The 25,151-nt window shown below is 56.6% G+C and overlaps 7 protein-coding genes across 7 annotated transcripts; 3 read left to right on the top strand and 4 right to left on the bottom strand.

The window, feature by feature from the left end:
• Window positions 1-415: 415 nt before the first annotated feature.
• Window positions 416-3,629, top strand: ColSpa_05309 (uncharacterized protein; the record flags this gene model as incomplete). Its single annotated transcript, XM_049271521.1, has 3 exons — window positions 416-710; window positions 761-1,927; window positions 1,948-3,629. The coding sequence occupies 3 exons, from the start codon at window positions 416-418 to the stop codon at window positions 3,627-3,629; spliced, it is 3,144 nt and encodes a 1,047-aa protein (XP_049127478.1).
• A 509-nt stretch (window positions 3,630-4,138) lies between these two features.
• On the bottom strand, window positions 4,139-5,845 carry ColSpa_05308 (uncharacterized protein; the record flags this gene model as incomplete). The annotated part of the gene is made up of 1 exon (XM_049271520.1): window positions 4,139-5,845. One exon carries the CDS (start codon window positions 5,843-5,845, stop codon window positions 4,139-4,141), a length of 1,707 nt encoding a protein of 568 aa, XP_049127477.1.
• A 5,498-nt stretch (window positions 5,846-11,343) lies between these two features.
• On the top strand, window positions 11,344-12,419 carry ColSpa_05307 (delta(3,5)-delta(2,4)-dienoyl-CoA isomerase, mitochondrial; the record flags this gene model as incomplete). The annotated part of the gene is made up of 3 exons (XM_049271519.1): window positions 11,344-11,695; window positions 11,816-12,199; window positions 12,310-12,419. The coding sequence occupies 3 exons, from the start codon at window positions 11,344-11,346 to the stop codon at window positions 12,417-12,419; spliced, it is 846 nt and encodes a 281-aa protein (XP_049127476.1).
• A 370-nt stretch (window positions 12,420-12,789) lies between these two features.
• ColSpa_05306 (general transcription and DNA repair factor IIH subunit TFB5) lies at window positions 12,790-13,186 on the bottom strand (the record flags this gene model as incomplete). The annotated part of the gene is made up of 3 exons (XM_049271518.1): window positions 12,790-12,837; window positions 12,912-13,060; window positions 13,168-13,186. 3 exons carry the CDS (start codon window positions 13,184-13,186, stop codon window positions 12,790-12,792), a joined length of 216 nt encoding a protein of 71 aa, XP_049127475.1.
• A 3,214-nt stretch (window positions 13,187-16,400) lies between these two features.
• ColSpa_05305 (uncharacterized protein) lies at window positions 16,401-16,922 on the top strand (the record flags this gene model as incomplete). Its single annotated transcript, XM_049271517.1, has 1 exon — window positions 16,401-16,922. The coding sequence occupies one exon, from the start codon at window positions 16,401-16,403 to the stop codon at window positions 16,920-16,922; it is 522 nt and encodes a 173-aa protein (XP_049127474.1).
• A 2,223-nt stretch (window positions 16,923-19,145) lies between these two features.
• Window positions 19,146-20,769, bottom strand: ColSpa_05304 (L-2,4-diaminobutyrate decarboxylase; the record flags this gene model as incomplete). Its single annotated transcript, XM_049271516.1, has 3 exons — window positions 19,146-19,658; window positions 19,737-19,858; window positions 19,920-20,769. The coding sequence occupies 3 exons, from the start codon at window positions 20,767-20,769 to the stop codon at window positions 19,146-19,148; spliced, it is 1,485 nt and encodes a 494-aa protein (XP_049127473.1).
• Window positions 20,770-22,117: 1,348 nt separating this feature from the next.
• ColSpa_05303 (UBA domain-containing protein 7) lies at window positions 22,118-23,711 on the bottom strand (the record flags this gene model as incomplete). Its single annotated transcript, XM_049271515.1, has 4 exons — window positions 22,118-22,130; window positions 22,174-23,249; window positions 23,312-23,544; window positions 23,597-23,711. 4 exons carry the CDS (start codon window positions 23,709-23,711, stop codon window positions 22,118-22,120), a joined length of 1,437 nt encoding a protein of 478 aa, XP_049127472.1.
• Between the last annotated feature and the right edge of the window lie 1,440 nt (window positions 23,712-25,151).

Raw genomic sequence — 25,151 nt, 5'->3', positions numbered from 1 at the left:
CATCTCGGCTGCGCTGCTTGGAATAGCCTCTTTCTTTTCTTGTCTTCGGCTAGATCTTGTCCCGCTCAGCTTCTGGAACTCCCGGAGCATACGGCATCGAGTGATTCCTTGTGTTCTTACATCACCACACTCTTGAGATGCGGGTCGTCTCTTTAATAATCTAATAAGTATACTCTCTTGACAGGTTCGTATTCTAAACTCTCTGTCCGTTCATTAAGGGGACTTCACCACTGCCCTCTGTGTTCGACGTAGTGACTCTTGATTCCAATTGGATTTGCAAAGTACTCACATCTCCAAGACTTAGTTCGCTGTCGTCAGACCGTATGAAGGATGGGACCTTCACCCAGGTACGATAAGTCTCAAGCCATCGAGTCCAAAGGTACTGATTCTTGGTGCCCAGATGTCCTCCCGTACCATGGCCCTCAAGCCTCTTCTTTGGACGCTCTCACTCACACTCTCGGCTTCCTTCACCACTGCAACGTCGTTCAACCTGTCGAGCGAGATCACGAGGTTTGTGCCATTGTGCGCCCGCGAATGCTTCCGCTCTCACCTGAGCGCCAATTATGCCCTCACCACCTGTGGCAGCGCGCCCTCCTTGCAATGTCTTTGCGCCAATGTCGGGTTTTCCGGCCTTACTATAGGGGAGGGTGCAGTGCAGTGTATCGTAGCGGAGAAGAGCATCGGATTCTGTCGTGAGAGCGACGCGCCCCGTATGTCTATGTACCTCTCTTGCGAGAGAGCAGCAGCTGACTCCTACCAGAAACTGTCATCGACGCGGCATATTACATGTGCGCGCACCAGTCGGGTGCTATCCAGCCTACGCACACAGCCATCATCGCGACATTGATCCTTCCTACCTCGGGAGGCATCATCATTGTGCCTCCGAGGACCACCACACCACTAATACCCCCGACGTCGACGATTAACTTGACAACTTCGATCCCGACGACCCTCATTTCGGCAACGGGCACCCCTTCCATCCCAGATACGCTCACGACCCTCACCAGGTCAAACACCTCTCGTACCTCCACGACGAGCAGCGTAAGCACAACACCCCCCTTGCTGCCACCATCATCCACGACAACTCCGTCCGCAACAGCGGCTCCGGCTCCAGGAGCCGAGGAAGCCAACTCTGGATCCTCTGAGCGCCTGGGTACGGGCCAAGTGGCAGGCCTGGCAGTGGGCCTTGCGGCTGCCTTCGGCCTCGCCATTCTCGCCATCTGCCTTGCCCGCCGTAGACGGCGAAGGAACTACCCAGACGTCAAGACAGGATTCTTCCCCGTGCGCGAGAAGGACTCGTGGGAATTCCACCCCCAAGAAGGCCCCGCAAACATCTTCCACATCTCTCCACCTGTCCACCACGCGCAGTCCCCTTCCCCGCCGCCGGCCACGGCACGCACCCGGGCGAGTGGCCGTGCGAGCTGGTGGGCTGGCGCGATTGGTCTTGCAGTATCCCGATCCGAGAGCCCATCGACAGCGCTCCGTCCTCCGCCTTCACAGCAGAACCGGCCTGCCTCGCGATTGCTCCCCGCAAAGCCCTCGCTCTCATCCCCGAAGCCGGTCCTCTCCCTCAAGATCCCCCAAGTCGACCTGTCATCCTCGTCGCCCCCTCAACCGCAGGAGCAGAGAGGGTCCCAGCCGACAAACTCCCAGATCTTTAAGACCGCTAAGCTCACGGCGCCACCCAAGAGCCATTACAATGCCCGAGAGAGCACAATGACCGAGTTCGAAGAAGACGGCGCCATCACCTCGGCCCGCTCTGCTCGCTCAAACAACAACATCTGGAGGCCGCCCTCGGCCACGGTTGGCAACAACCCCAAGTCGGCGACGTTCTACGTTGCCGACAAGAACGGCAACTGGGTGTTAGGAGACCCCAAGAGCGCTACCCACATGGCACAGATCGCCGAGCTCGACGCCTCCGGCGCGAGTGAGGGGGAGGGGCCAAAGCGAAGCCCTCATACGCCGAGTCCGCCATGCTCGCAGCCACGGCCACCACAGCGGGCATGGGCCACGGAGCTGGGAGCCCCGTCGCCCCCTCCGCCGCTCGCTTGCCGCCGCCTCCGCTGCTTCTGCCCGCAGCGGAGATCGTCCGTTCCGGTGCTCTCGCGGCTCCGCCAGCGGCTCACCAGTCGCGTTCGTCGAGCGTGTATTCTCAAGGCACCACGCGGCCCAACACGGGCATCCAGACTGGTGGTGCTCCCCAGACCAGTGGCGTACCGCACCCGGTGCCAAGCATGTCCTTCTCCCACCCTGAGCCGCCACGCCGCCGAAGCAACTCCCTCGGCCGCCGTAGCTCTTCGAAGTCGAGGCCCGGGGCGACTGGCACCGCTCCCGCAACCGCAGCCGCGGCCAGCACCGCCAACGCTCCGAAACGCTCCGACAGCCACGACTCCCACGCCTCGGCCACGACAATCGCATCCTCGGTCGCGATCTCGGAGCCCGAGCCCGACATCGAGCAGAGCAGCCTCTCCCCCGTGGTTGAGTCGCCGGCCTCGAACGCATCCCCGAGCGGTCGCTCCCCGGTATCTTACCCCGCGATCCCTGGGCGCACGAGCTCCAAGCCGCGCTACGACAACCTCCGCCTCCTGGCTCCTCCCACGCGAACTTACGGGGGATTCCCTCCAGGCCAGCCCAGTCCCACCTTGGGGATGATGCAGCAGCAGCAGCAGCAGCAGGCCCGCAACGGTCCGTACATGGCCAGCTACGACGTGCCTCGAAAACCCGTCGCCAAACCACGTCCCCCCGCCGCCGACCCGAACAGGGTGGCGACGGGCTCGCCCTCGCTCCGCCTCGTGACCCCCTCCCCTCCCTCCGGAGCGGACGGTCTGCGTCAGGAGCCCCACTGGAAGCCCGCGCAGACACAGAGGCCGCCGCAGATGAGACCTCTCTACCCCCCGCCTCTCCAGCCGCGACGTCCGCGGATCGAGAGCAGCGACTTCCACCCGCAACCCCAGTCGGCGACGGTCCACAAGGCGCTCTGGGGTAACCCGCCTCCGCGCAGCCAGCAGCAGTCCGACTACTCCTCTCTTCCTTCCCAGCAGCAGCAGCAACAAGAACCCCGGCCTCAGCCAAGCCAGCAATCCTTCTCGCAGCGCCAGCGCCGCCGCTCCCAGCAACAGAGGCAATCCCTCCAGCCCATGGCGCTCCCTGAACAATCCCCGCCTCCAAAGCAACCGCTCCCCGAACGGCCCCCGTCCGCCTCCCCGTCCGCGCACCACGTCGCAACGCAAGCCCTGCGCCCAACACCGACCTTCACCTCAACGCCAGCATCATCGTCATCGACAACCGCGGCGGCTCCCCCGCCCCGCCCCCCGTCCCTGCCGGCGACATCCCCCTCCGTCGCCACTCCCTCGACAACATCCTCCCTACTCTCCAAGCGCCTCGGCTCCGAACGCGCCGCCGCCCTTACCCTGCCGACAGCCGGCATCCGGCACAGCCCCAACTGGAGACCCCACCGGCCGGGAGGAGGCGCAGACATGCTCCTCTCGCCCGACGCCTTCTTCCCCGCGCCCCCGGGGTTTCCGTCTCAGTCCGGCGCGAGAGCGGGGGACCTTCCCAGCACGCCGACCTGGCAGCCGAAGCTGACCCCGACACGGCGGGGTGACGATTTGTTTCTGAATGTGCAATGATGATGTTTCACGCGGCAGGGGAGGTATGAAGGAGCCCACCCAAGGTCTACTATTTCATTTCATTTCATTTCAACTTATTGCTCATACACGACAAAGACAAAGACTTTTTATCTATACCCACTCTCTCTACGAGGCTCAGCATGCGTTTTCCTTGATCGACTTGTACCAATAACAATATTTCCTTTCCATCACACATTCACAAGATTTGATAATACGTTCAAGACGAGCCGAGGAGGATAGAAAGGAATAGAGGGAGAGAGAGAGAGAGAGAGAGGACGAGCATTGCATCAATGGAGTTGGTCTTCGAAAAGGGACGAAAAAGGGTTTCTTATTCTAGCTTTTGCCCGCCGTTATTTTGTAAACTATACTCTCTAGGAAGTTCAGCCTTTTTGCAACACAAGTGTAAACTCTGAAGCTCATTGGTGTCTTTATACAACGATGCCTGCCGGGCAGTCTCGCCGTTTAGTGATGAACATCCTTCAAGCCCTGGCTTCCTCCAGCCTTTTCACTCATTCCTCCTTCACCGTCTGGCCCCGAAGACACTCTCGCTCATTGTAGACATTAGCAGGCATTCGAGAACGATGGCCACTCGGGGAAAATCTGTCGTCCATGGAGCTCATCTCAATAGACGAAAGATCACCATCCTCGCTTGTCGCGCTTCGATGATTTCGCCGCGAGCGGGAAGTGCGCTGACTTTGTTGACTGTTTCTTCTGACAAGATCTTTGGCGTCACTGACAATGTCACTCACGATTTCGCTGATTTGGTCGTCCAGAGCATCCAGTCCCGCATCCAAAGCGGCCCGGTTGAGATGTTGGTTAGCGTCGATGAGTTTGTTCCTCTTTCTGATCTCAGTGAAACGTGACATGCCGCCAAGTTCGAGCACGTTGACTCGCCGTGTCTTGCTGGTGGGATTGCCAACTATGAAAGGACGCCATGGCTCTTCTTCTGCAATGATATCTTTGTCGTTAACTGCTCCAGCGGGCATTGAGTCGCGGCGTTTAATTGATTGTCTTCGGACAGTAGTCCACTTTTCCATCTCGCCAGCTTTGCTCTCGGGGATAATCACTACCTCTTTGAAGCGAACCAAAGCCAGCAATAGCATGACTGTCAACACAAGCAATATACCGGCAACCACTCCAGTAGCTGCTCTCTGACCCAGATTTCTTTGTGCCATGCCGCCGAGTCCAGAGGCTCCTGCTGCAAAGATGAAGCCCAAAGTATGGCAGACAGAAAATCCGGCGGTTACACGAGGATAGGCTGAGTAGTTCTTCTTTTTCTGGGCGATGTCCGAGTTGCCCCGAGGACGGCCCGTCATTCCGGGTTGAAGATCCGAAGTGTCAAAAGTTTCCATGATGAGTCCGTTGCATTCCGAAATCGCTAGACATGAAAGAAAGCCGATCGCAGCAGCAACAATGGCGGGAGCACTTGGATGCATAGGCGGGCCTGTAGACACCAAGGTGTAGACGAGGCCTGCTAGAGGAAGGCCGATGGCGAATACGGAGCGGCGGAGGAGATGTGATGTCCATGTGATCTGCTTGTCAAATGTCAAACGGCTGGTGTTGACTTGAGTATGTCTTGCTCGGGAAAAGTAGCTGGCTTTTTGAAACGGTATCGCAAGAACAGCCCCAAATGTCATTGCGGCCACCATGAGTCCGACGTATGGTGACCGCATTCGGTAGAACCTCGAGGATAGTGAACCCAGCAAGACGATGACGAGAACAACTTGGGCGTAGATCCAGCCAGAGTAGACCGCAATGATGGCGAAGCCGGGCTGTCGAAGCATTTCGAAGCAGAGTGCAATTCCATGATACATTTCCTGTCCCCACCATCTGGGACCATCTTTGACGCGGTGCATCATGACCTCGCCGCGAGCAACACGCCGGCTGATGTCAGTACCGGTTCTGACTTCGACGACTGATCTTCTGAAGGCGGAGCGGCGTACTTCTGGGCAAAGGGTGTTCAGTAGAAGGACCACGGCCACAAGGATGATGCTGATGTAGAACCCCCAAGCTGGTTGGAGATTGTCGATCACCGCCGCGCCAATCAAGAATCCGAGGCCGAGGGAAGCAATGTAGCAGCATGTCCAGATACCGAGCCAGACGCCCATGCCGCCTCCGTGTCTCCTTACGTCAAAGTCATCGACAACTTCCTGGTGAGGATTGCTGCTCATTAGAGATGCGCCGAAGAGGTCTGTGAGTATGGAATGAAAGTTCATGCTTGCGAAGCCAAGGCAGACACCCATGAAGCCACGGGGTAACAGCAAAACCATCCTCTATCCGGTGAGGTTGTAGAACCTTTGGGCGCTCACAGCCAGTGCTTGCGGGAAGAGTAGCGGCATTGACAAAACCAGGCTGGATGTGATGTATGGCTTGCGCCCGTGCATGAGAGGGAGCGGCCAACAGAAAAACGTCGGGACAGCCATTCCCAGAAAGCACCCAACGTTTCCATTGACGATTGAGTGGCTCGTATCAAGGATGTAGTACTGTAGTGACGGTACTAAGCCAGCGTATATGCCGATGATGATGCCGATGAGCGCTGTGCTGATACAAGCCACAGCCGCGATAGCTCTCTTTCGTACTGGAGACCAATCTCGAGCAATTGGTTGGCGTCGTTTCGACTTAGCCAGACTGAATGCCTGTACGCCACGCAGGCTGACATGAGACTTGCCTCGTAAACTGATGCCACGGCTATTATGGATTGGGCGACCATTCAAGTCTCTCTCTGGAAGGGCATCTTCGCCGGTATTGCGAGTTATGAAGGGAACTCGCTTGGAGCTTGCTCGAGGACGAGTCGGTCCACTGCTTCTGTTTTTGGTCGGATATAGATTCGAAAAGTCGATAAAGGAGGAGTCATTGGATCCATCCATGCTGGACACATCTGAATCTGTAGGTAGGGGCCTGATTTTTGATTCCATCTTTGCACGCTTTGTTTTCTTCAAACCTCTGCTTCTGTTCTTGCTTGAGATTCTCTCCGGCACAGGGCCAGCTTGACGGGAACGAGATTTGCTTCTGTGTCGGCTTTTCTTACTCGATTGGCTCAGCTTTGTATTACGCGCAAGCACGTCCTCAAGCTCTGTTGTCTGCGGAGTCAGAGACATGTTTCTGTACAGATCGTCCACATTACGCATGGCGGGCCGCCCAGTGTTTGGAAACGTAGCAGCGCGCTTTGAGGTGCGTTGGGTTTCCGGCTTACTGTCATTCAACTCAATATCTGACAACTGTTGGGTTTCATTGCAAGGGATCATGGATGGTGTCATTCCATTCGAGGTGCGGCGTGGGGACTGCTCAGAGTCTGGACATTTTGCTTCTTCACGATCCGCAACTCGCGAAGCCAACGCCAATGCTTCGTGAAGCAGACGTTCTAACTCACCAAAAGTACTTTGGAAAATGCCCGGTTCGAGATCAGAAGGCGGTAGGGTCGGATACCGGTTCATCTTCGGGGAGGTTGTGTCATGTGCTGGAGAGTCCTTCAGTGCAGAATAAGACCCCCGTTTCTTCTTTGAGGGCCTTTCTGTCAGTTTCGCAGTATGCGCCTCTGGATTCCTCAGCAAATGTCGGAGCCACTGTGCGGTGCGTTTGTAGTCGATAGTGCTTGCTCTGGAGCGCGGTGTGGTGGGAGATTGTGACTTATCCATTTCGACGGGGTTCTCTTTCGCCGACTCGTCTGAACCAACGGCGAAGTACTTCTCTTGGTCTTTTTCGGTGCTGGAGTTAGACTCATCACTGAATGCCCGTACCTTGGATATCAATTGATGTCCCGCGTGGCGGTTCAGTTGAGGCGGTTCTTGAGTAAACGGGCGTACTTTGGACACAGGAATGTTCGCAATGCCTTTGTCAGTGCCATTCAAGACTGGGGTTCCAGCCGTGTCTCTCTCAGAGAGCATGTGTTCTTTGGATGGATCGAAAGGCCGCACCTTGGAAACCACGAGAGTAGGCTGCTGTTCTTGTTCTATAACGGGGTAATGGAAGGTTGGTAGGTTGAATGCAGGCCGAACCTTTGTGGCATGACTGTGCCCGCCGTGCTTCGGAACAGTGACTTCGACTGTGGAAAGACATAGGTCGTCGCCTGTCATAGCACGGCGAACTTTAGCATGGATGACTTCTGCTTCCGAGGATGCAGATGATGACGAGGACGACGACGAGGAAGAGTTGAAAGATTCATCTGGTAACTGGGTAATTGGTTGTCCAGGGACACCAGTGTCGCAGAAGTCAGCACCTTTGAGGAGACCTTGGTGGTGAGCTTCGACATGAGTCTGGGTTGGGTGCATAAGAGGATCAACACAGACTGGCTCTCGTAGAAACGACGGTTCAGTGCTGGTCGTGGATCCCATAAGATGTGTGTTGACAGACAGAGGAGGGTCATCTTGCATATGGATGGGTGAATGCTTCCTGGATGGAATCGCAATCTTCAATCTGTTCTCGTAGCCAACTGTATCATCCTGTATGTCATGTAGATGATTCTTGCTGGCCTGTCGGCTGAGGAAAGGAGGTGCGGGCAAGTCTCTCTCGATAATCATTGGGCGTCCTGACGAGGTTTTGAGAAGCGCGTGACGGAAGGTACCACTTCTGGTCGATGAAATGCTGGAGGCGACATCCTTCTCAGGCTTCAGCGACATGTCAGCCATTGAAGGACGGAGACTGGGTAAGGGCGTATCGTCAAAATCGCCGGTAGGTTTGGATCGATGTTGAAGAGTATTGCCAGCAGCTTTGGTTGGGTGGAAGAAGTTTGGAATCATCGCTGGCTTCTCAGCGGTGGGCTGGAAGTTCAGGGCGAGATCCGCCTGAGAGCGACAGCAAAAGTCTACACGAACAGTATTCGGTGGCAATTCTGAAGAGCGTTGCTTGAGGCTGTCGGAAATTCGTTCGCTGAACTTATCGGCGGAGCTATATCGTCGCAAGGATATGTGCTTGCAGGCTGAAGTACCGGGATCCGTAAGGCGGTGTGCTTCGGTGGAGGGCGTTCGGGGCAGCGTATTTCTGGCCCGAGACATGGGTCTCAAGACAGAGACTTCATTGGGCTGTGAACGAGCGCGGTGACGTTAAAGATATCGTCGTAGGATATAGGAGAGCTCCTGTTGATAGGGGGTTGAGAAACTGTCGCAGACGGACAAAGGTTGATGGCGTTGAAGGGAGAAGACATGTGCTGCCCTGTTGAGTAGATGTAACGATACAGAGGGGTTCGGCTGCATGTGTGCCTTCCGCAAGCACCATTTGACTTCATCGACTCCTTCCTCCATCGAAGCACAATTAGGGACAATAGATAGCGCATGCCGTTCCACCTTCGCTAATTACCTTGATCTTGCCTGCCATGGGACAGCCGTTTATCGCCGAAACCAAACACCAACTGTTTCCAAATTCGAAGGGAATAAAACAGTAGTACTCATAACCGCTTCATGATTTCCCCCTTTTCATACTTTCTTCTATGCCAGCTCGACAGCCCTCTCTCGGGACCGTGTCAAGGAGGGAGCTGCCTACCAGCGCCTCGTTTGGTCATGGGACACACTGGAGGTCTCGGCCCTCTACCACACAAAGTCCGCATGCGAAGGCTTCGCCTCTGTACTACCCCATCTAGCCAGAATGGCATGCCCTGGTCGAGCCATTGACTGCCGCACTGTCGATGACCTTCCTCTGGGCATTGCCCAAAGCAGCCCAGGAGGCTTTCCCGTCTGAGGCGGCTGCGTGACTATCAATGCCTGTTGGGATTAATTTGTCGGGGCTTGGGGAACTTGACAAGTTCTCGTCCAGGTTGACATGAGATACAGAGTCAGCTAGCCGCTTGTCCCTTTGTGGTAAATGAATCTCCATCGGTTATGTCTGTCTATTACGCTACAGGGGCTGTCGTACGTTTGACGTTGCCCGATTGACTCACAGCCTGTCCCTTAGTCAGAGCACGTTGCATGGTCTTTCGTATTCAGTACAGCCCTAAGCCATGCGAGATGGATCAAGTCGGAAGGGAGAGGTCCGGGCCTCCATCAACAGATATAAATACTCGTTTCCCTCGCGCTCTTTGCCAGAAAGAACCAGTACAGACGATACAGTCACGAAGCATAGGAATTTTATCTCCCTTTCTTGAGCGGGACAGGTAAGCGTTCAACACCCCTTTTCGTTCCCTTTACCCACCCAGCACACTCCAAAGGATGACATTGGACTTTCACTCGCCGTACCGAATCTGCATTGAAGAGGCTGTCTGTGGCAATGGTTTCGCCAATTACCTGATTTATTGGACACAAACATGTTTTGGTGCTTGGAGAAGTGCGAGGGTTTGGACAAGATGGCTAACTTCGTACTCTCTCTGAGCTAAGAAGGCGATCCCAACGAGGATTTCCTGTCTCGAAGCTGCATCGAGCTATTTCCCGCCAGCAACGAAGACGACCTCAGAAGACCATCTCTCTCCCTTAAGTCAATGGCGTAAACCTTTACGGGGTTGATTTTGTGCTTCTGTACAAGCATGTGAGTGAGCTATGTCAGGCGAGTATAAGTGCGGAGGACCTGAACAGCGGTCACTGTATATGGAGGGGAGCATGCAAGACAATAAACAAAGCCAAAGCTATTAGAATCAATATATCATTTGAGAACATAGACGGAAGAAATCCGTCGAAACGAGTTGCAGGTTTTATCAGGCGAAATCAGTAAATCTTGTAAAACCACTTGCCATGAGGAAAAGGGGCCGATCGTCCCCTAGTGAGGACATCTGGGAATACTTTCTACATGGAGGCGACATAGCTATAGGTGTATCGGGCGGGTGATAAGGTGGCATGGTACATTGTACGGAACATTGCAGAGACCATTCGTATGATGTCGCCGAGTGACTCATTCGGCCAACACCCTCCACCAGAGACTCCGTGGCAGCCGACGATCATGTCCCGGAAGCGTTGGGTTCGACATGGGAGAAACGCGTATCCAAAAAATTCAAAGTATCTGAACAGTCCCAGGAGTACAGAATGGCGAGAAAAATGTGGAAACACCCGAAGGCCTTTGCTGGCAAGTTCCTGAGGGTGGGAACCAACTAGTGTGGGCCAGGAAGTCAATGAATCCTTACAGCCGCACGGCCGAGCTGAGAACAATTGGGAGCCCTAGACGAAAGCACCTATTCCGCATCTGCATCTCGGTTCAATCCGAGAAACCTCGCACCCATCAACAAAAGTGCGGTACGCTTCCGTTTGACGCGCCTCAAGTGACCAAGTTGAGGAAGCCAATTAGACGATGGCCTGCGAGAGAAGTTGTCAAAACCTCAACCGTCAATCCTATCGGCCAACCAAGGCCAAATGCATATCATGATGGAAAAAGAAACGGTCCGAGTCTTCAGAAGCAAAAGAAAAAAGAAAAAAAAAAGACGCTGGGATGATGAGTGATCACTACCCCCACGCCCCGGACGTGCCGGCATCCTACCCCAGACCAAGCGGGGGCCCCCCTGGGCAATCGGGTCGGGGAAAACGCGCGCGACGTGCCTCGGCAACTCGGTCAGTGCCGTCAGCAGGAAACTCTTATCGCACGTTCGCTCATCGCACTCGCACAAGCTGTCATCTGTGATTCGGACCGCAATCATCCAAAGATATCGAAAAGATCCAGACGCACAACACCAACCCATCGGGTTCTCAACGTGTCCCTCGCTTCGAACCATCCACCTCCCCCAACCTCCATCGTTCCCCCCGCCTTGCGCCACCACCGCCGCCGTCGGCCTCTCTCACAAGGCATCACAAGCATCGCCGCGACCATGGCGACCTTCAAAGACTACACCTACACACACTTCCTCGTCACCTCGCCGGCCCCCTTCGTCGCGCACGTCCAGATCAACCGCCCGCAGAAGCTCAATGCCTTCTCGGAGCCCGTCTGGCGCGAGTTCGGCGCCGTCTTCGGCCGCCTGAGCCACGACCCGGACGTCCGCGCCGTCGTCCTCTCCGCCGTCGGCGACCGCGCCTTCTCCGCCGGCCTCGACGTCCAGGACGCCGGCAACAGCCCGCTCGGGTCGGGGCTCGGCGGGGACCCCTCGCGCTACGCGACCGTCATGCGTCGGCACATTGTCGAGTTCCAGGACGCCATTGCTGCGGCGGAAAAGTGCGAGAAGCGTACGTCGTGTTGCTCCAATTCTCATGCTTCGTCTCTTTCCCCCTCCCCCCTCCCCGAGTCTCATGATTAGAAAGAAACCCGGTATGGGATGGTGGATATGTAAGCTTACACAGACATAGCCGTCATCTGCGTGCTTCACGGCATCTCCATTGGCATCGCCATTGACATTTCGTGCTGCGCCGACGTGCGCATCTGCGCGCGCAACACGCGCTTCGCCGTCAAGGAGGTCGACATTGGCCTCGCCGCGGACCTCGGCACGCTCAGCCGGCTCCCCAAGCTCGTGGGGAGCACGTCGTGGGTGAAGGACGTCTGCCTGTCGGCGCGCGACTTCTCCGCCGACGAGGCGCTGTCGGTCGGCTTCGTCAGCCGCGTGTTCGAGTCCAAGGAGACGGCCGTCGAGGCGGGGCTCAAGCTCGCGGGTTTCATCGCGGAGAAGAGCCCCGTGGCGGTGCAGGGGACCAAGGAGCTGCTGAACCACGCGAGGGATCACTCGGTCGAGGAGAGTAAGTTTTGCATTGCACCCTTCTGCTCACTTTGGGGAACCTGTTCTGCCTTGCTTTATTGGCGATACTGGGCTTGTCTGGCTTGTGGAACTGTGCTAATGCTTGCTAAGACTTGCGGTACACGACTGTTTGGAACTCGGCTATGTTGCAATCGAGTGATTTCCAGACTGCCCTGATGTCTGGTCTGTCCAAGAAGAAGCCCACGTTCGAGAAGCTCTAAGCGAGGCGTCTACGGAGTCCTCATACGGCAGAGCCGTCTTTGCCAGCCTTACTTGGGCGTGGCATGCGGACATGAATACTCCGCATCTGGGGTCCATGGTATCCAACCCAATCCTGGGTCCTCACTTGATCCTTGAGTGATATCATCACAAGGTCATACGATCCATTTGAATGTGTGATAGAGCACAATCGCGCCATGATGCCATGATGGCATCGCATAGAGTTGCGTGGCGGTGGTTGGCACAGCCAGGGTCACATAGCGACGAGTAGCAAAGAAGAGGCATGCGGTAGATGTACAGTGAGCGGGCGCGTCCGAAGGCATTGCTATGCGTAGATGAATAAAGAGATCGATGGGTCATCGTCGTCGTTGATCAATCAGAGTCCGAGCTCTCGTCGGGCTGCTGCGTCTCCTTCAACCGCTGCAAGCAATGTTCTGTTAGCGTGCATGGCCGTGCCTCCCAGTGTCCAACAAGCAGATGAGATGGGAACCAACCTCGTCGAGCTGTCGCTTGAGAGCGGCAACCATGTTCTCCTTGACGACGACGTGCTGGTCGTCGAGATCCTCGATGATGTAATCGTGGTTGTTGGAGTCAATGTTGACAATGATGGACTTAATGGAGGGGTCGCACTCGATCAGGACTCCTAGGGAGGCGGGGCGGGAATGTCAGCAGGCTGGGGGAAGATCTGGTCAAGGCAGGCCGGCGGGCATGCACTCGAGCACGGAAGCAGTGCGCGGTGGAGAAGCATACCTCTGATGGCGCGCGGCATGATGGCTGTCGACCGATGAGACACGAGAGGAGGAAACACAGAGTTGCAAGCGTAGTGAAGCTATTCGCAGGTGGTTTCTGTGGCAGGGTGTAAGGCGTGGTGGTGGTCGCGTGCGGATGCGAGTGCAGAGCTACTGGGGGGCCAAGATTATCGTGACGACTCGAGTGGATTCCAAGCTGGAATGTGTCGGGCAGAATTTGGGAAAGCATGCAAGGTGCTACAGGGGCCTGAGGCAGGGACGGGAATGGAGGAAAAGCAAGACAGATGGTTGGCCGGCCTCGGGGACCTGGGAGCCCCACTGCCTTTCCGTCCGGTCCTGATGCGCAAGGGCCAATTTCCAGTACCCATGCCTCTGATCAGCCAGCCAGTGGCAGGCTACCAGCTTTTGTATGCGAGACTTCCCCTTTGGCCCCCATGCGCAGTGGTGAACATTGGATCGTCAGGGATGACCGGACCCTCCGTCGCCGTTCCACCATGTGCGGTCACAAGGCACGGCTTTTCAAATTGGCAAATTTCTGCCTCCGGATGTCTTGCCGTGAACGTGAGAGCTGGGCATGGAATGAAGCTCGGCGTGAGGGAGCTAAGGTGGGTAGGTTGGCGATGGCAAGCTGCAATGGTTGTCTTTGCAGCGTGGCAAAGAGTGAAACAGATTCCGGTCAGTTTGCCATTCCCGAGCTGGGCCAGCCCGGTAACGATGATGCTCCTGCCGCATTCCCGCAAAAAAAAAAAATGCCGAGGCTACACCAACGAAGCTTCTCGTCGCAGCCGGGACGCGGCATCGCGAGCTCCGCGTGCGACGGCGCGCCAGGCCTCCCGAGTGCGAACCAATGGCAGCTGGTCCGACGGCGCGGGATTCATGCAGAGCGCTCGAGCAGGAGCGCGGTATAACGGTTGCCAGGCTCGTTGGCACTGCGAGGCATTACTTGCGTGTTTGCAGTGTTTCTTCTTTGGTGGCAGTCACCTCTGCTTGGACGTTGTGCAGCTCTGGAACGAAGCGAGTCCCTGAAACAGTCGCCAGGTCACATTGTGGAAGAGGACACGAAGGAGAGGCCAAGTCCGGCGGCATGCAGCCAGGGGGGTGGGGTACCTCACAGAGCCGCCATGCAGGGCAGCGCGGGAGCAGATGCTCGTTGCACATCCTTCGTCGCCATGGTCTTTCCTACATCGTACAAGCTTTTTGGCCGAGGCAATTGGGAGTTTGATTCGGTAAGCAGAGTGGCGGGTTTCGACGATTGACGATGGATGAATACTGAACACTCCTCGGTCATCGGTGCACCATGGTGTTCATCCCTTCCTACCGAGTACATCGTACAGAGGGCTGAGATATAGCAGCTGTCGTCCCTGCTAAACACGATACAGGTTTACTTTAGCCATGACGTGCGATCCCCCCCCCCCCAAAAAAAGCCAAGATGGTCCCTGTGGATTGGTAGCGCCCGTTCAGGGATGTGTCCTGTTTGACTGGGTTCATTTAAGTTGAATGGGCCGTCGTTTACTCTGTTGCAAACCCCGGTCCCCTTTCTCCAGAGGAGATGCGACACTGATTCAAGCCCACATTGCTGCAGTCAGTCGTCCAGGGAATACGGAGCTCAAATTACCCTGATGCTGCGTGCAATCAAATCACCTTCGTTTGGCCCTTGCTCAACCAAAGCCTCTATTTGATTAACGCGCTTCACAAATGACACAAGGCAGTTTGACGCAGCCGTGGCATGCGCCCAGCCGTCAGACCGTCGTCCAACACTCGATGAGCTGCTCTCCTCCGTCCCAACCATGGACTGACTGACTGTATTGCATGGCGTGGCTGAGATGGGCAGATCAACAGCGAACCTTCCTCTCGGTGCTGTCTGCCCTCTGCTTTCCGTCCCATCTCCGTCCCTCGGCTCCCAGGCTATCTTTATTGGCACCCTTGCTTGATCTTCGCCCTCTGTACCGTCCCTGCTCAAAAAGCTCTGCGGCAATCCTTCGCAATCGCTCACGCTCACGCTCACAGAGACCGACCGTCCGCATTCGCACGCGTTTCCCGAGGCCGTCGGCAGTCCGGTTACATTATGTTGCCTTCCACATATCCAGGGCTCCTGGCTATGACTAGTCAATAGTATGTTCGTTGGCTCTTTTCACACGACCCTAGCGGGCACGAACATCCATCCAAAACCTGTCTACCTGGTCGACATTGTCTCGCCCCCTACAGACATTCCGGTATCAACGAAACCAACACCAATCTTTTCCAGGTTTACTACGGATACGGACACCGCCCATACCTCCTTGCCAGCCCTGGTCCCTCACGGAGCTCCTGCAGTAGTAGTACATGGTTCATTTCTCGGCTCCTTCCTTCCAGCCCCTGCCCGTTGGAATTCCACTTTCAACTCCTCCGCTATTGAGTCGTGTTTGGCATTTGCGGCCAAATATCCAATATACCTCCCCGCCACCATTTCTTCTCGCCAAACCCTCCCGGCTGCTCTTTCTCTCCCTCTCGTCGACTTTCCTTCTTTCTTTTACTTCAGCCTCTGTCTCGCTCCTCCTCCCCCCTCCACTCTCCCTAGTACCTACGTCAAACACCACCCAAGTCGATTGTGCGATCTGCGTCCCGCCGACCTGCAATCAGGGAAAGGAACAACTGGGCCCGATTTACCCACAGCGAGTGGAAACCCGATCCTCGCCATTGAATCATCATAGCCCGCAAGCTCCCTCCTTGCTTGCGCCAACCGCCAACCGCCAAACGTCAAACTCCCGCCGACCCCGAATATCTTCCCACCACCTCGTCACATCCCCGTCCGCTCACTCTCCTCTGGCTTCCGTCCGGTCCGCTCCACCACAGCAACACAGCTATCGAAGCTTGCTGCGTCCAGACGACACTAGCGAATTCCGAGCATCTGAGCCACGCTATGATGACGTGAAAGACCACCGTCTTGCCCTTGCATCGCCATCGCTGCCTATACCCGTTCCCTGTTTCGCCCTCTGCGCCTTTGTAATACGGTCCAATACAACCACCAGGGGTCCTTCCCTTTCGTCCCAAGAATAGCCGCCAACCCCCAAATCAATCTGACAGTCCAAACAAAGTCGACTTCTCTTTACAGCCAAACTCTCCAAGCAACAGTCACTGCCGTGGCCACGCTCGCTTGAGCCCGCCATCGCGGATCTCCAAATAAGACCATCCTAGTTGTTCGCGCCTTCCCACCCGGCCATCTTCTCTCGTTCATCTCACTTCCAGCCGCCCAGCATGTCTTCCCCCGACGGCTCTCTCGGCAACACGGGCAACCCGCTTTCACTATCCGACACGCCGTACACCTGGATTTTGACACCACTCGTGGTCTTCCTCTCTCTTGGCATTCTCGCAACACTCATCCAGTTCCAACGCCGCCGCCGTCTCCGCAAGCTTGGCATCCAGCGCCCATGGCCCCGCCGCGACCTGGAAGCGAATCGTCCGAGAGCAAGGCGTCAACGCTCATCGCGAGGTGGTCGATGGGCGTGGACAACACGCACCGATGAGGGCCTCAACGAGTTCGGCGAGGCCCCTCCCGCTTACGAACCGAAGCCCAAGCCAGGACAGGCTCTGCCCCGTGACGGCAGCTTCGAGATGGCTCACGTCGAGCACACCGCGACGGGTGCCTTTCCTCGACCCCCACCCATCGGCGGCACAGTAGGGGGTGCCCGGGGCTCTCTGCCGCCCGATTATAGCACTGCTACCGGTTCGGCATCGTCAACGCCCCCACCTGTCGTAGCGAGCCCCCTCCGGCTATGACGAGAAATTAACAGCAACACATCACAATGTTGCCACCCCTTAACTTGCAATTTTTCATTTATCGGCGTTACGACGAGTCATCAAAAGGGCCGGCGTTCGGGGAAAGCACAGCAACGATACCATGTTTGAGTTCGGAACGGGTCTCTATTTTGCTTCTTCATTTATAAAGCATACAAGCGGGAAGGGTACACACACACACACAACACTGCATCAACATACTATGAGATTCAAGACGTCACACGTCAGTGGATGGGGGACAGGACTGGGATTGAAACGGGCTGGCCTGTTGGAGAAGGCGCGAGAGACAAAGTCCGCGAAGTACGTCGGTGAAACACATCACCGACAGAACTCACGGGTGTCAAGGCTGATTGCCTGCATTTCCATGCCTACTATAGCAACTACAGTATTATTAGTCGACAATCCGAGAAACATGTTCAAATCAAGAATTCACCAAGTCCGCGTTTTGAGCGAATCACGCCTGAGCAACTCAATTTCCCCTAGCATGCACGCAAAAGCTGTACGAGGTCAAATCAAGACGGTCATACCTGGCGTGATCTGTTTCAATGCTCATTGATTTAGATACCATGAGTGTGTTGTGCAGTGCATCGGTCTCGGCATGTCTCAGGGACACGCATGATGCATCTTTCGCCAAGCGGGCGAGGCTTAGACCCCAGCCCAGAAGTCCAGAAAGCGGTCACACGCGAGATGTAGGTCTTGCCTTGTATGGTCCATCATGGGTATCGACAGTGAATCTCGGCGATAGAGACCAACAACGTCAAAGGAGGGAGGTTGCTGCGGCCCCGACCTACTCTGGAAGGCGAGACAGTTCTCGGTTCTGCATCCGCTCACCATTGGGCGGTGGTGCTCAATATCGAGTTGAGTGGGGGGGGGGGGGGGGGGGGCTTATTGAGAACCCACACGAGGTCCGTTCGCGGGATGAAAATAGGTCATGGTCCAGAGTACCTGGGGGTTATAAGATGGGAGGTGCTCACAACGCTCAGGGTCGAGCCCGTCTGACTTGGAGTACCGCGTTTTCACTCATAGATCTGTCCAGGGAGGGAGGACGGAACACAAACAAGTGTTTAGCAGCGCACGCCTTCCAGCGAGCCTGCTGCCTTGTGTGTGTCTAGGGAAGGGTTACAGTCTTAATTGGGAGAGTGTCGTCAAGCTATATTTATACTCATAACCATACCCATAAACCTTAAAAGCAAGCACGCTATAAGTTACTTACTTGGATTGTAGATCGGTACCCGTTTTGCATTCAGCCCGAATACAAGGAACTAAAGATAGCCAGGACAAACAGAGGTTGATATTCTTGAGGCTTAATGCAGCGTCAGGGCTGTTAGGCAGACCGTCCAATTGTCATGCCGTAAAGCAACCGATGTGTGCCCCGAGCAATGCTTTGCAGAGGATATGTATGTATGCCTGTCTAGGTTATACCTGTTCTGGGCCGCGGCCTTCATGAGCTCCATGATTCTCCGAGGCTCTGGTGCCTTGAGGAGGGGTTGTCGTCCGGTTCGACCGATGCCTGGTGGCATACCAAAGCTTGAGGCATCGACGAGGTCCGCGATTCGATGCTGTGTCGGGCCAAGCGGCAGTTAACGCCATGCCACCACTCACATTGATCGCGAGAAACCGAATGATCTCTAGCCGGCTTGCCGGTGTTGTATTTCCCGGGGAAAGCTCCAGGGTGGATGGGTCTCGCGGTGCTGGATACCAATCCGTCTCTGTGTGGCTCGAAATGAGATTGTTGGCTAAGCGGTTGAAATGAGGCCGGAAAGCTTCTACGTCGACTCGAGGAGGATTCTTGCCGGCACTAGTCATTTGTAACAGAGGTTATCCATGTGCCCGCCCAGCAATGACGAGCAGAGCCAGTGCGGGCACCATCGCTTCGTATAGGTTCAATCAAATCATCTCCCCATATCTCATGTTACCACAATCTCAATCCTCACGCCTTCGTCTCGGCCAGTAATTGCCGTGGAAGCTTTGAGTATCCCCGAGGTCTTCACGCGGGCGAGAGCGCGTGAAATCAATAATCTGATCTAGAGACAAGACCAAAACTTACGATTGCAACACCAAATACACCGGATGAGAAACAAGGCTCGCAGACATGTATGACCTGTATGGACAAATGCACGTCTCCACCTACAAGTATGCAACTACTTCGACCGGAAAGCAAATACAGCCGACGGGACCAGGCTTCACGCCGCCAGGTCCTTCGATCTAGGCCTTGGCAACACCCTCCAAAACCCGCGTCACGACGCCAAAGTCACTCTCTACATCAACCCTCCAACTCCCCACCGCAACCCTCACAGCCTTCCTCCCCTTCCAGCTCGTCCCGCTGACATACATCTCTCGCGTGGCATTGATCCGTCCAACCAGCTCCTCGTTCACCTCCTCATCCCGCGCCCGGAAGAGGACAACCATGTGCGTCTCCTCCAAGTCCCAGCTCCCCTCGGGGAGCAACTCGTACGCCTCCGACTCGCGGATCCACTGCGCCAGCCGGCGCGCAAGAAGGACCATTCTCCCTAGGATCGCGGCGAGGCCGGCGCGCCCTTCGGAGCGCAGCACAGCGTAGGCAGGGAGGGCACGGAAGCGGCGCGAGTTCTCGAGACCGATGTTGAGCGGGGAGGGGATGGACGAAGGGCCCGAGGAGAGGTAGGCTGCGTTGGGGTTCGTGAAGACGGATGTCAGGGTCGAGAGGGAGCGTGTGAAGAACATGCCGCAGTCGTAGGGCTGCGACATACATGGTCAGTGTTTCCCATGCAAAGACTTTAGACCGGCGGCACAGGAGGTTGCCCAGAGTGTACGCACCACGTTCAAGAGCTTGTGTCCGTCGACAGTGATGCTGTCTGCAAGCTCCAACCCGGAGGCCATATCCCTGATCCTCTCAAATTCAGGTGTCGGCTCCAGAGCCCTCGCAAAGATACCAAAGGCTGCGCCCACTTGTCAGCAACTTCGACCCTCGTGAGAAAACGTCACTGACAGAAGACCTACCTCCATCAACATGGATCCACGCCCCGAACTGATCCGCCAACTCCCTCAACCTCCTCATCTCCTCCAAACCACCAGTCGCAAACCGACCGGTGTTCACCTCCCCAGCACTCACAGCAATGATACTCGCCACGCCCTCTCTGCGTAGGTGCCTCTCCACAGCGCCCAGGTCCAGTCTCCACGGCTCGTCGGCGCTGACAGGTAGCTCCTTGACGCTGGCCCTGCCCAGCCCGACGACGCTTGCCGCTTTGGACAATGAGCTGTGTCCCATGCTCGTCAACACCTGAATCTCCTTCACGCCCGCCGCCAAGCACGCGCCCAGGATGCCCGCCTCACCGACCCTGCCCCCTCGTTTCTCAATGACCGCCTCCCGTCCACAAGCCAGACCGAGAATGTTGCTCGCCGTGGCTCCCGTTGTGAATGTTCTCCCCTTCCAGACCTCCTCCTCCTCCTTGGCCCCCTTGCCATCCTCTAGACCCAGCACGTCAGCGAGCATGCGCAACGCGACGCTTTCCAACTCCGTCGCCACCGTCTGCGAGGGCAGGTGCACCTGCACATTCTGATCCAGCGCCGAGACGATGTTGTCCGCCGCCTCGGCCACGGGCAGCGACCCGCCCGTGACGAAGCCGTAGTACCGCCCGCTGCGCGCCTGTCCGTTGAGGCCCGGGACGACCTCGTCGATGATGTGCGAGAGGGTGGCCTCGGCCCCCAGCGGCAAGAGGTACCCCTCTCCAGCGGGCCGCGGGAGCGAGGCCGAGGCGTTGGCAAGGGCCGCCGCCGAGGGGAGGGTGGGGGCCTCGTCTCCCTCTGGAAGGGCGGCGCGGAGTCGGGCGTGCAAGTCGGGGGACGTCATGATGCCAAGAGGTGGGCGGGTTACAAAGGGCAAGGGCTCGCGGTGCGCGAGTGCTGTTCTCAGAGCGTACAGGTGCGCCCCTACGACGGAACAAGCTTCCCGGCGGTCTTTGTACTCGCCGGACCGGGATTTGAGTCATACCCCGGCGTTTGAACCTCGGTCGATGGTGATATCGGTGAAATCGGCTGTCGGCGGCGCAAGGAGATGCAATTTCCCGCGGCGGTGGGGGTCGCAGGGTCCGATGCGGGTCTAGTGTGGCCGACTTGCCCGATTTCGGCATTGTCGGGGCCGGCCTTCCCCAGCCCGCAGGGATCCGCATCCTCCCCGCGGGCATGTGCCCTCCGCAGGAAAAAGGCACGTAGCGAGCACCGCGGGCTCACAACATCAGAGAAAACCTGAGTCTAAATTCGGATGGCACACAACGTGAAACCCAAAAAGGGTGGATGTCTCTACAGGGAGAACCCTCGCTATCTTGTGGACTCTCCAACGTCTAGGCACGCGGAAGCTGGAAGCGCCCCCGAGCCGACCATATCTTACAGCTACGAAAGAAAAGAAAAAAGGGCGGTATGTACAAGAAGAACCAAGACCCGGCACTGCCGCCGGTTTTACATGTGCCTCGCGCTCAGACTGGCAAACGCATCGGGGCTGTGGCGACCGTTTGTCCATTGCATGTCTGTAAATGCCATACTCTCTCGGCTGACGCCCGGCTTGCGTGGTCCGATGTCCGTTCCGATCCCTTGGACTGGGGCCATGACTGGTGACGTGGTCCCGTTGGCCAAAAAGGGATTCTTGCTCCCTGCCGCCTGCATCGATGCGTTCGTGTCGTGGCTCGATTGCTGAGGCGCCGCGCTTTCCGCCTGCGCTCCATCTTGAGCTTGAGCCTGGCTGGCGAAAGGTTGGGGAGCCAGCTGCGGGTAGTTGTACAGGGCCAGGATCGAAGCCTTATCCGGCCGCTGCGGTTGCTGAGACTGCTGGTACATTGGCTGAGGAGCAGGGGCTTGGTATTGCTGCTGTCCCGTCTCTTGCTGCTGGAAAGGCTGCCCCTGCTGTTGGAACTGTTGCTGACCCGGCTGCTGGAACTGCTGCTGACCCTGCTGCTGGAATTGTTGCTGTCCTTGTGGCTGGAACTGCTGTTGCCCTTGCTGATGGAACGGGTTCTGCTCCTGTTGCTGGAAGGGGTGCTGCTGATAAAACTGCTGCGGTTGCGTTTGCGGTTGTTGTTGCGGCACTTGCTGTTGAACTTGCGCCTGCGAGCCCATCTGTGCAAAAAACGGGTTGCTGTTCTGTGGCGACATCGTCTGCGGCGAGTTCGTGTAGAAGTTTGTTTGTGATTGCTCGGGTATTTGGCCTAGTGAGGGGGACTGGATCCGGGTCGGAGATCGCGTGAATGGATTGTTGGCAAACTGGCCTGGTGCCGAGGCGGTGTTAACCCCGAGGTTCTGTTGCTGCTGAGGCTGCGTCTGATTTGTGAAGAACGGGTTGTAGCCTGTCGACTGCGGCTGGATTGGTTGAGGATAGGTCATATTACTATTAAAGGTCACAGGGTTATGATTTTGTTGCTGCTGCGGTACCGGCGGCGTCATCGACTGCTGATACATCTGCTGAGGTTGAGCGAACGGCTGCGAAGCTGGGAGGCCCCCGGTGTGGTGCGGGAATAGGGGCTGAGCAGGTGCCAGAGACATGTTGCCGAAAGCCTGGTTGATGTCTTGCTGCTGCTGCGTCGGCGCTCCAAAGGGGTTGTTCGCGTATGGGTTCTTGTTCTGCAGCGTGCCCGTCGATTGGGAAGACTGTGGTTGCGGCGGCAGCATATCAAACGGGTTGTTGCTGGAGGCGGTCGAAGGGGACTGGGGGTGGTCACTGAACGTTTGCTGTGGCGCAGATAGACCACTGGACGTCGACAGGTTTGCATGCGAGCGACTCGCACGCAGCGAGCTGTCACGAGGCCCAGTCAGTGATGGCGACCTATCGCTTTCTCCCAAGCGCACCAGGGTCTCAATGGCCCGCTCCAAGTTCCCGCTGACGCCCTTTAGCACCATCGCGTTCCGCTGGCCGTCAGAAAACCCCATGTCCCGCAAGTTCGCCAGTTTTCTTTCTGTATCTTCCTGCTCGTAGGAAACACTCGCGCCGAACACTTTGGATGGTTTGTTTGGCAGGTCGCTGGGCGAAGGGCTTCTGGGGCTCGGCATGGTGTTGCGCAATGACGAATCCTTTCTCAAGCGAGACGACAGGGGAAAGATTGACGAAGCAGATCTGAACCCGAACTTGCCCCCCGACTTGGGCGGTAGCGGTGGCGGGACGCCCTCGTCAGAGAGGCTCGAGTGTTGTTTCCTCGCAGGGGCAGGGTTGTTGTTGACGTATTTCGTGCGAATAAAGCGTTCCATCGCGGAGTCGGCTTCGTCAGCATCAACGGGGACGGGTGGTTTTTTGTTGTCTGGGTTGTAAATCTGGTTGGACCTGACATTGCCGACCTTTTTCATGTTCTGCGATTGCCAGGTTAGGGGCGACACTGTCTCCAAGTTCACAACAGCATTTTGGGACGAACCTCGACTTGCTCGTTGGACCAGCTGTCCATGCTCAAGGATTTCACCTTGGAGATATGCGTGCCCAACTTTCGATGGATAGCGGCACATCTCATGCAAAGAAACACACCCAGCTGTATCCCCATGTCAGTATTGATCGTGTATTTCGGTATCCCACTCGATTCGACGCCGGATCGATAGGGTGGGACGGATAGGGGACAGTCGCGCTTACACTCCATGAGGCCCATGCTGCGAACTACTGTCAGTATTGGGCAAAGGTCTGAGCGAGAGAGGACGGCTGCGCTCACCTGGGTTTCGTGCCTGACAGTCGGCACAGAAGTTGTTTCCCGGAACCGACTGAACCAGATCGTGGAGGACTTTTTCGTTACGGGCCTGCTGGCGCTTGCTCAAGACACCCGCCATGGTGTAAACACGGTGTGCAACGGTCGACGTTGACGACGGGATTTGTGCGCGCGGGTTGGCGTGGTTCGGTAGAATTAAATTGGGATTGGACAAGGCGCGGAGCAATTTTCTCGAGATCGGGAAGCAGATCGAGGGGTCCTTCGGGCCAACCAGGGACAGCGGCTAGAAATTGGGCGGGAAGGCGGGCGGGATCAGAAGGGTAGTTGACAGACAAGATGTAGCATGGGAAATTATGCACTGGGGAAGAGGGAGCCCGATGTCGAAGATGGAAAGGGAAGCGCGGCGACAACCATGGCCTCAATCATGCGTCGGGGAGGCTGAGGTAGCGTTGTCGGAGACTGAGACGGGGACGGCGGCGGACCAGTCTACATTCGAGAGGAGGCGCAGAGAATGTCTCGTTGTCGAGTTTTGTTGCAATACTTCAGACGGCTTTGGCGTGGATGGAGCGACAAAAGAATGCTTCGGTTATGAAAGACAACGCTCCACCTATGCTGCCCAAAGTGTTGTGGCGGGATTGTGGGTGGTGGTGGTGGTGGTGGTGGTGGTGACGGCGGTTATGGTTGTGGTCTTGGGACAAGATAGTGCGCGACTCAGGAAAAAGGGGACGATTGACTTCCCAAAGGCAGCACCAGATGGCAGATAGGTAGGTGCAAGCAGCAAGAGGGGAAGTTAGAGGTGGAGTCGGGCCTCTAACCCAAAGGGGATAGTGATCATGGTCTTGGACTGGGGTCTAGGGGCGCAGGCGACGGGTCTGGACAAACGGGCCCCAGTGGCTACGAGGAGAGAACGGCATTACCTACATGGAAAACCAAACAAGAATAAATAAAAAAAGCCTCCAAAGGGGCCCCTAGGTTGGACTGGCAGTGGCAGGGTGGAAGAACGCGCGTGGGAGTGGATTACAGCGCCCTCCGCGCTCGGCTACCCACGAATTGGAGATTGGCTGGCGCTCCCGTTGCTCCTTGGGTGGTCGGAGCGTCCGTTCCATCATCATTTCCCGCCTTCCGTCTCATCCATCCTTCTATGGAGGGTCATGACAGGGCCCGACATTGTTCCGGTGGTGCCGCGAGCCCGGGTGCTGCCGAGTGAGTTGCTGGACGGCAATGGATACCATCTACCATCATGCACTCCGAGAGACCGTTACCCGTATCCGTAGTTTGAAGCCCAATCAAGGACGCTGCAAGCATTGCTTTTTCGTTGCCACTAGGTACCTACCTGTCGTCAAGGCTCGCTGCCAAATCGGCAGGCTGTCACCTGTCAGTGCGAGTTGCTGCTCCCGGTCCCGAAGCTACGGTACTGCCAGATCGAAGCAATGGTTTCAGCTCCTGCAAGCCGCCTCGTGCAACCGGTTCACAACGGCAGTTTGTCTTTCTGTTGGGCAACATGACATAAGATGCTGTCTGACCTCATCGCCCTGACATTTGACAATCTGCTGATTCACCC

The sequence above is a fragment of the Colletotrichum spaethianum genome (assembly GCF_022836535.1).
Source record: "Colletotrichum spaethianum MAFF 239500 DNA, contig11, whole genome shotgun sequence".
NCBI classification, from domain to species: Eukaryota; Fungi; Ascomycota; class Sordariomycetes; order Glomerellales; family Glomerellaceae; genus Colletotrichum; species Colletotrichum spaethianum.
This window is presented reverse-complemented; position numbering and strand designations above follow the sequence as displayed.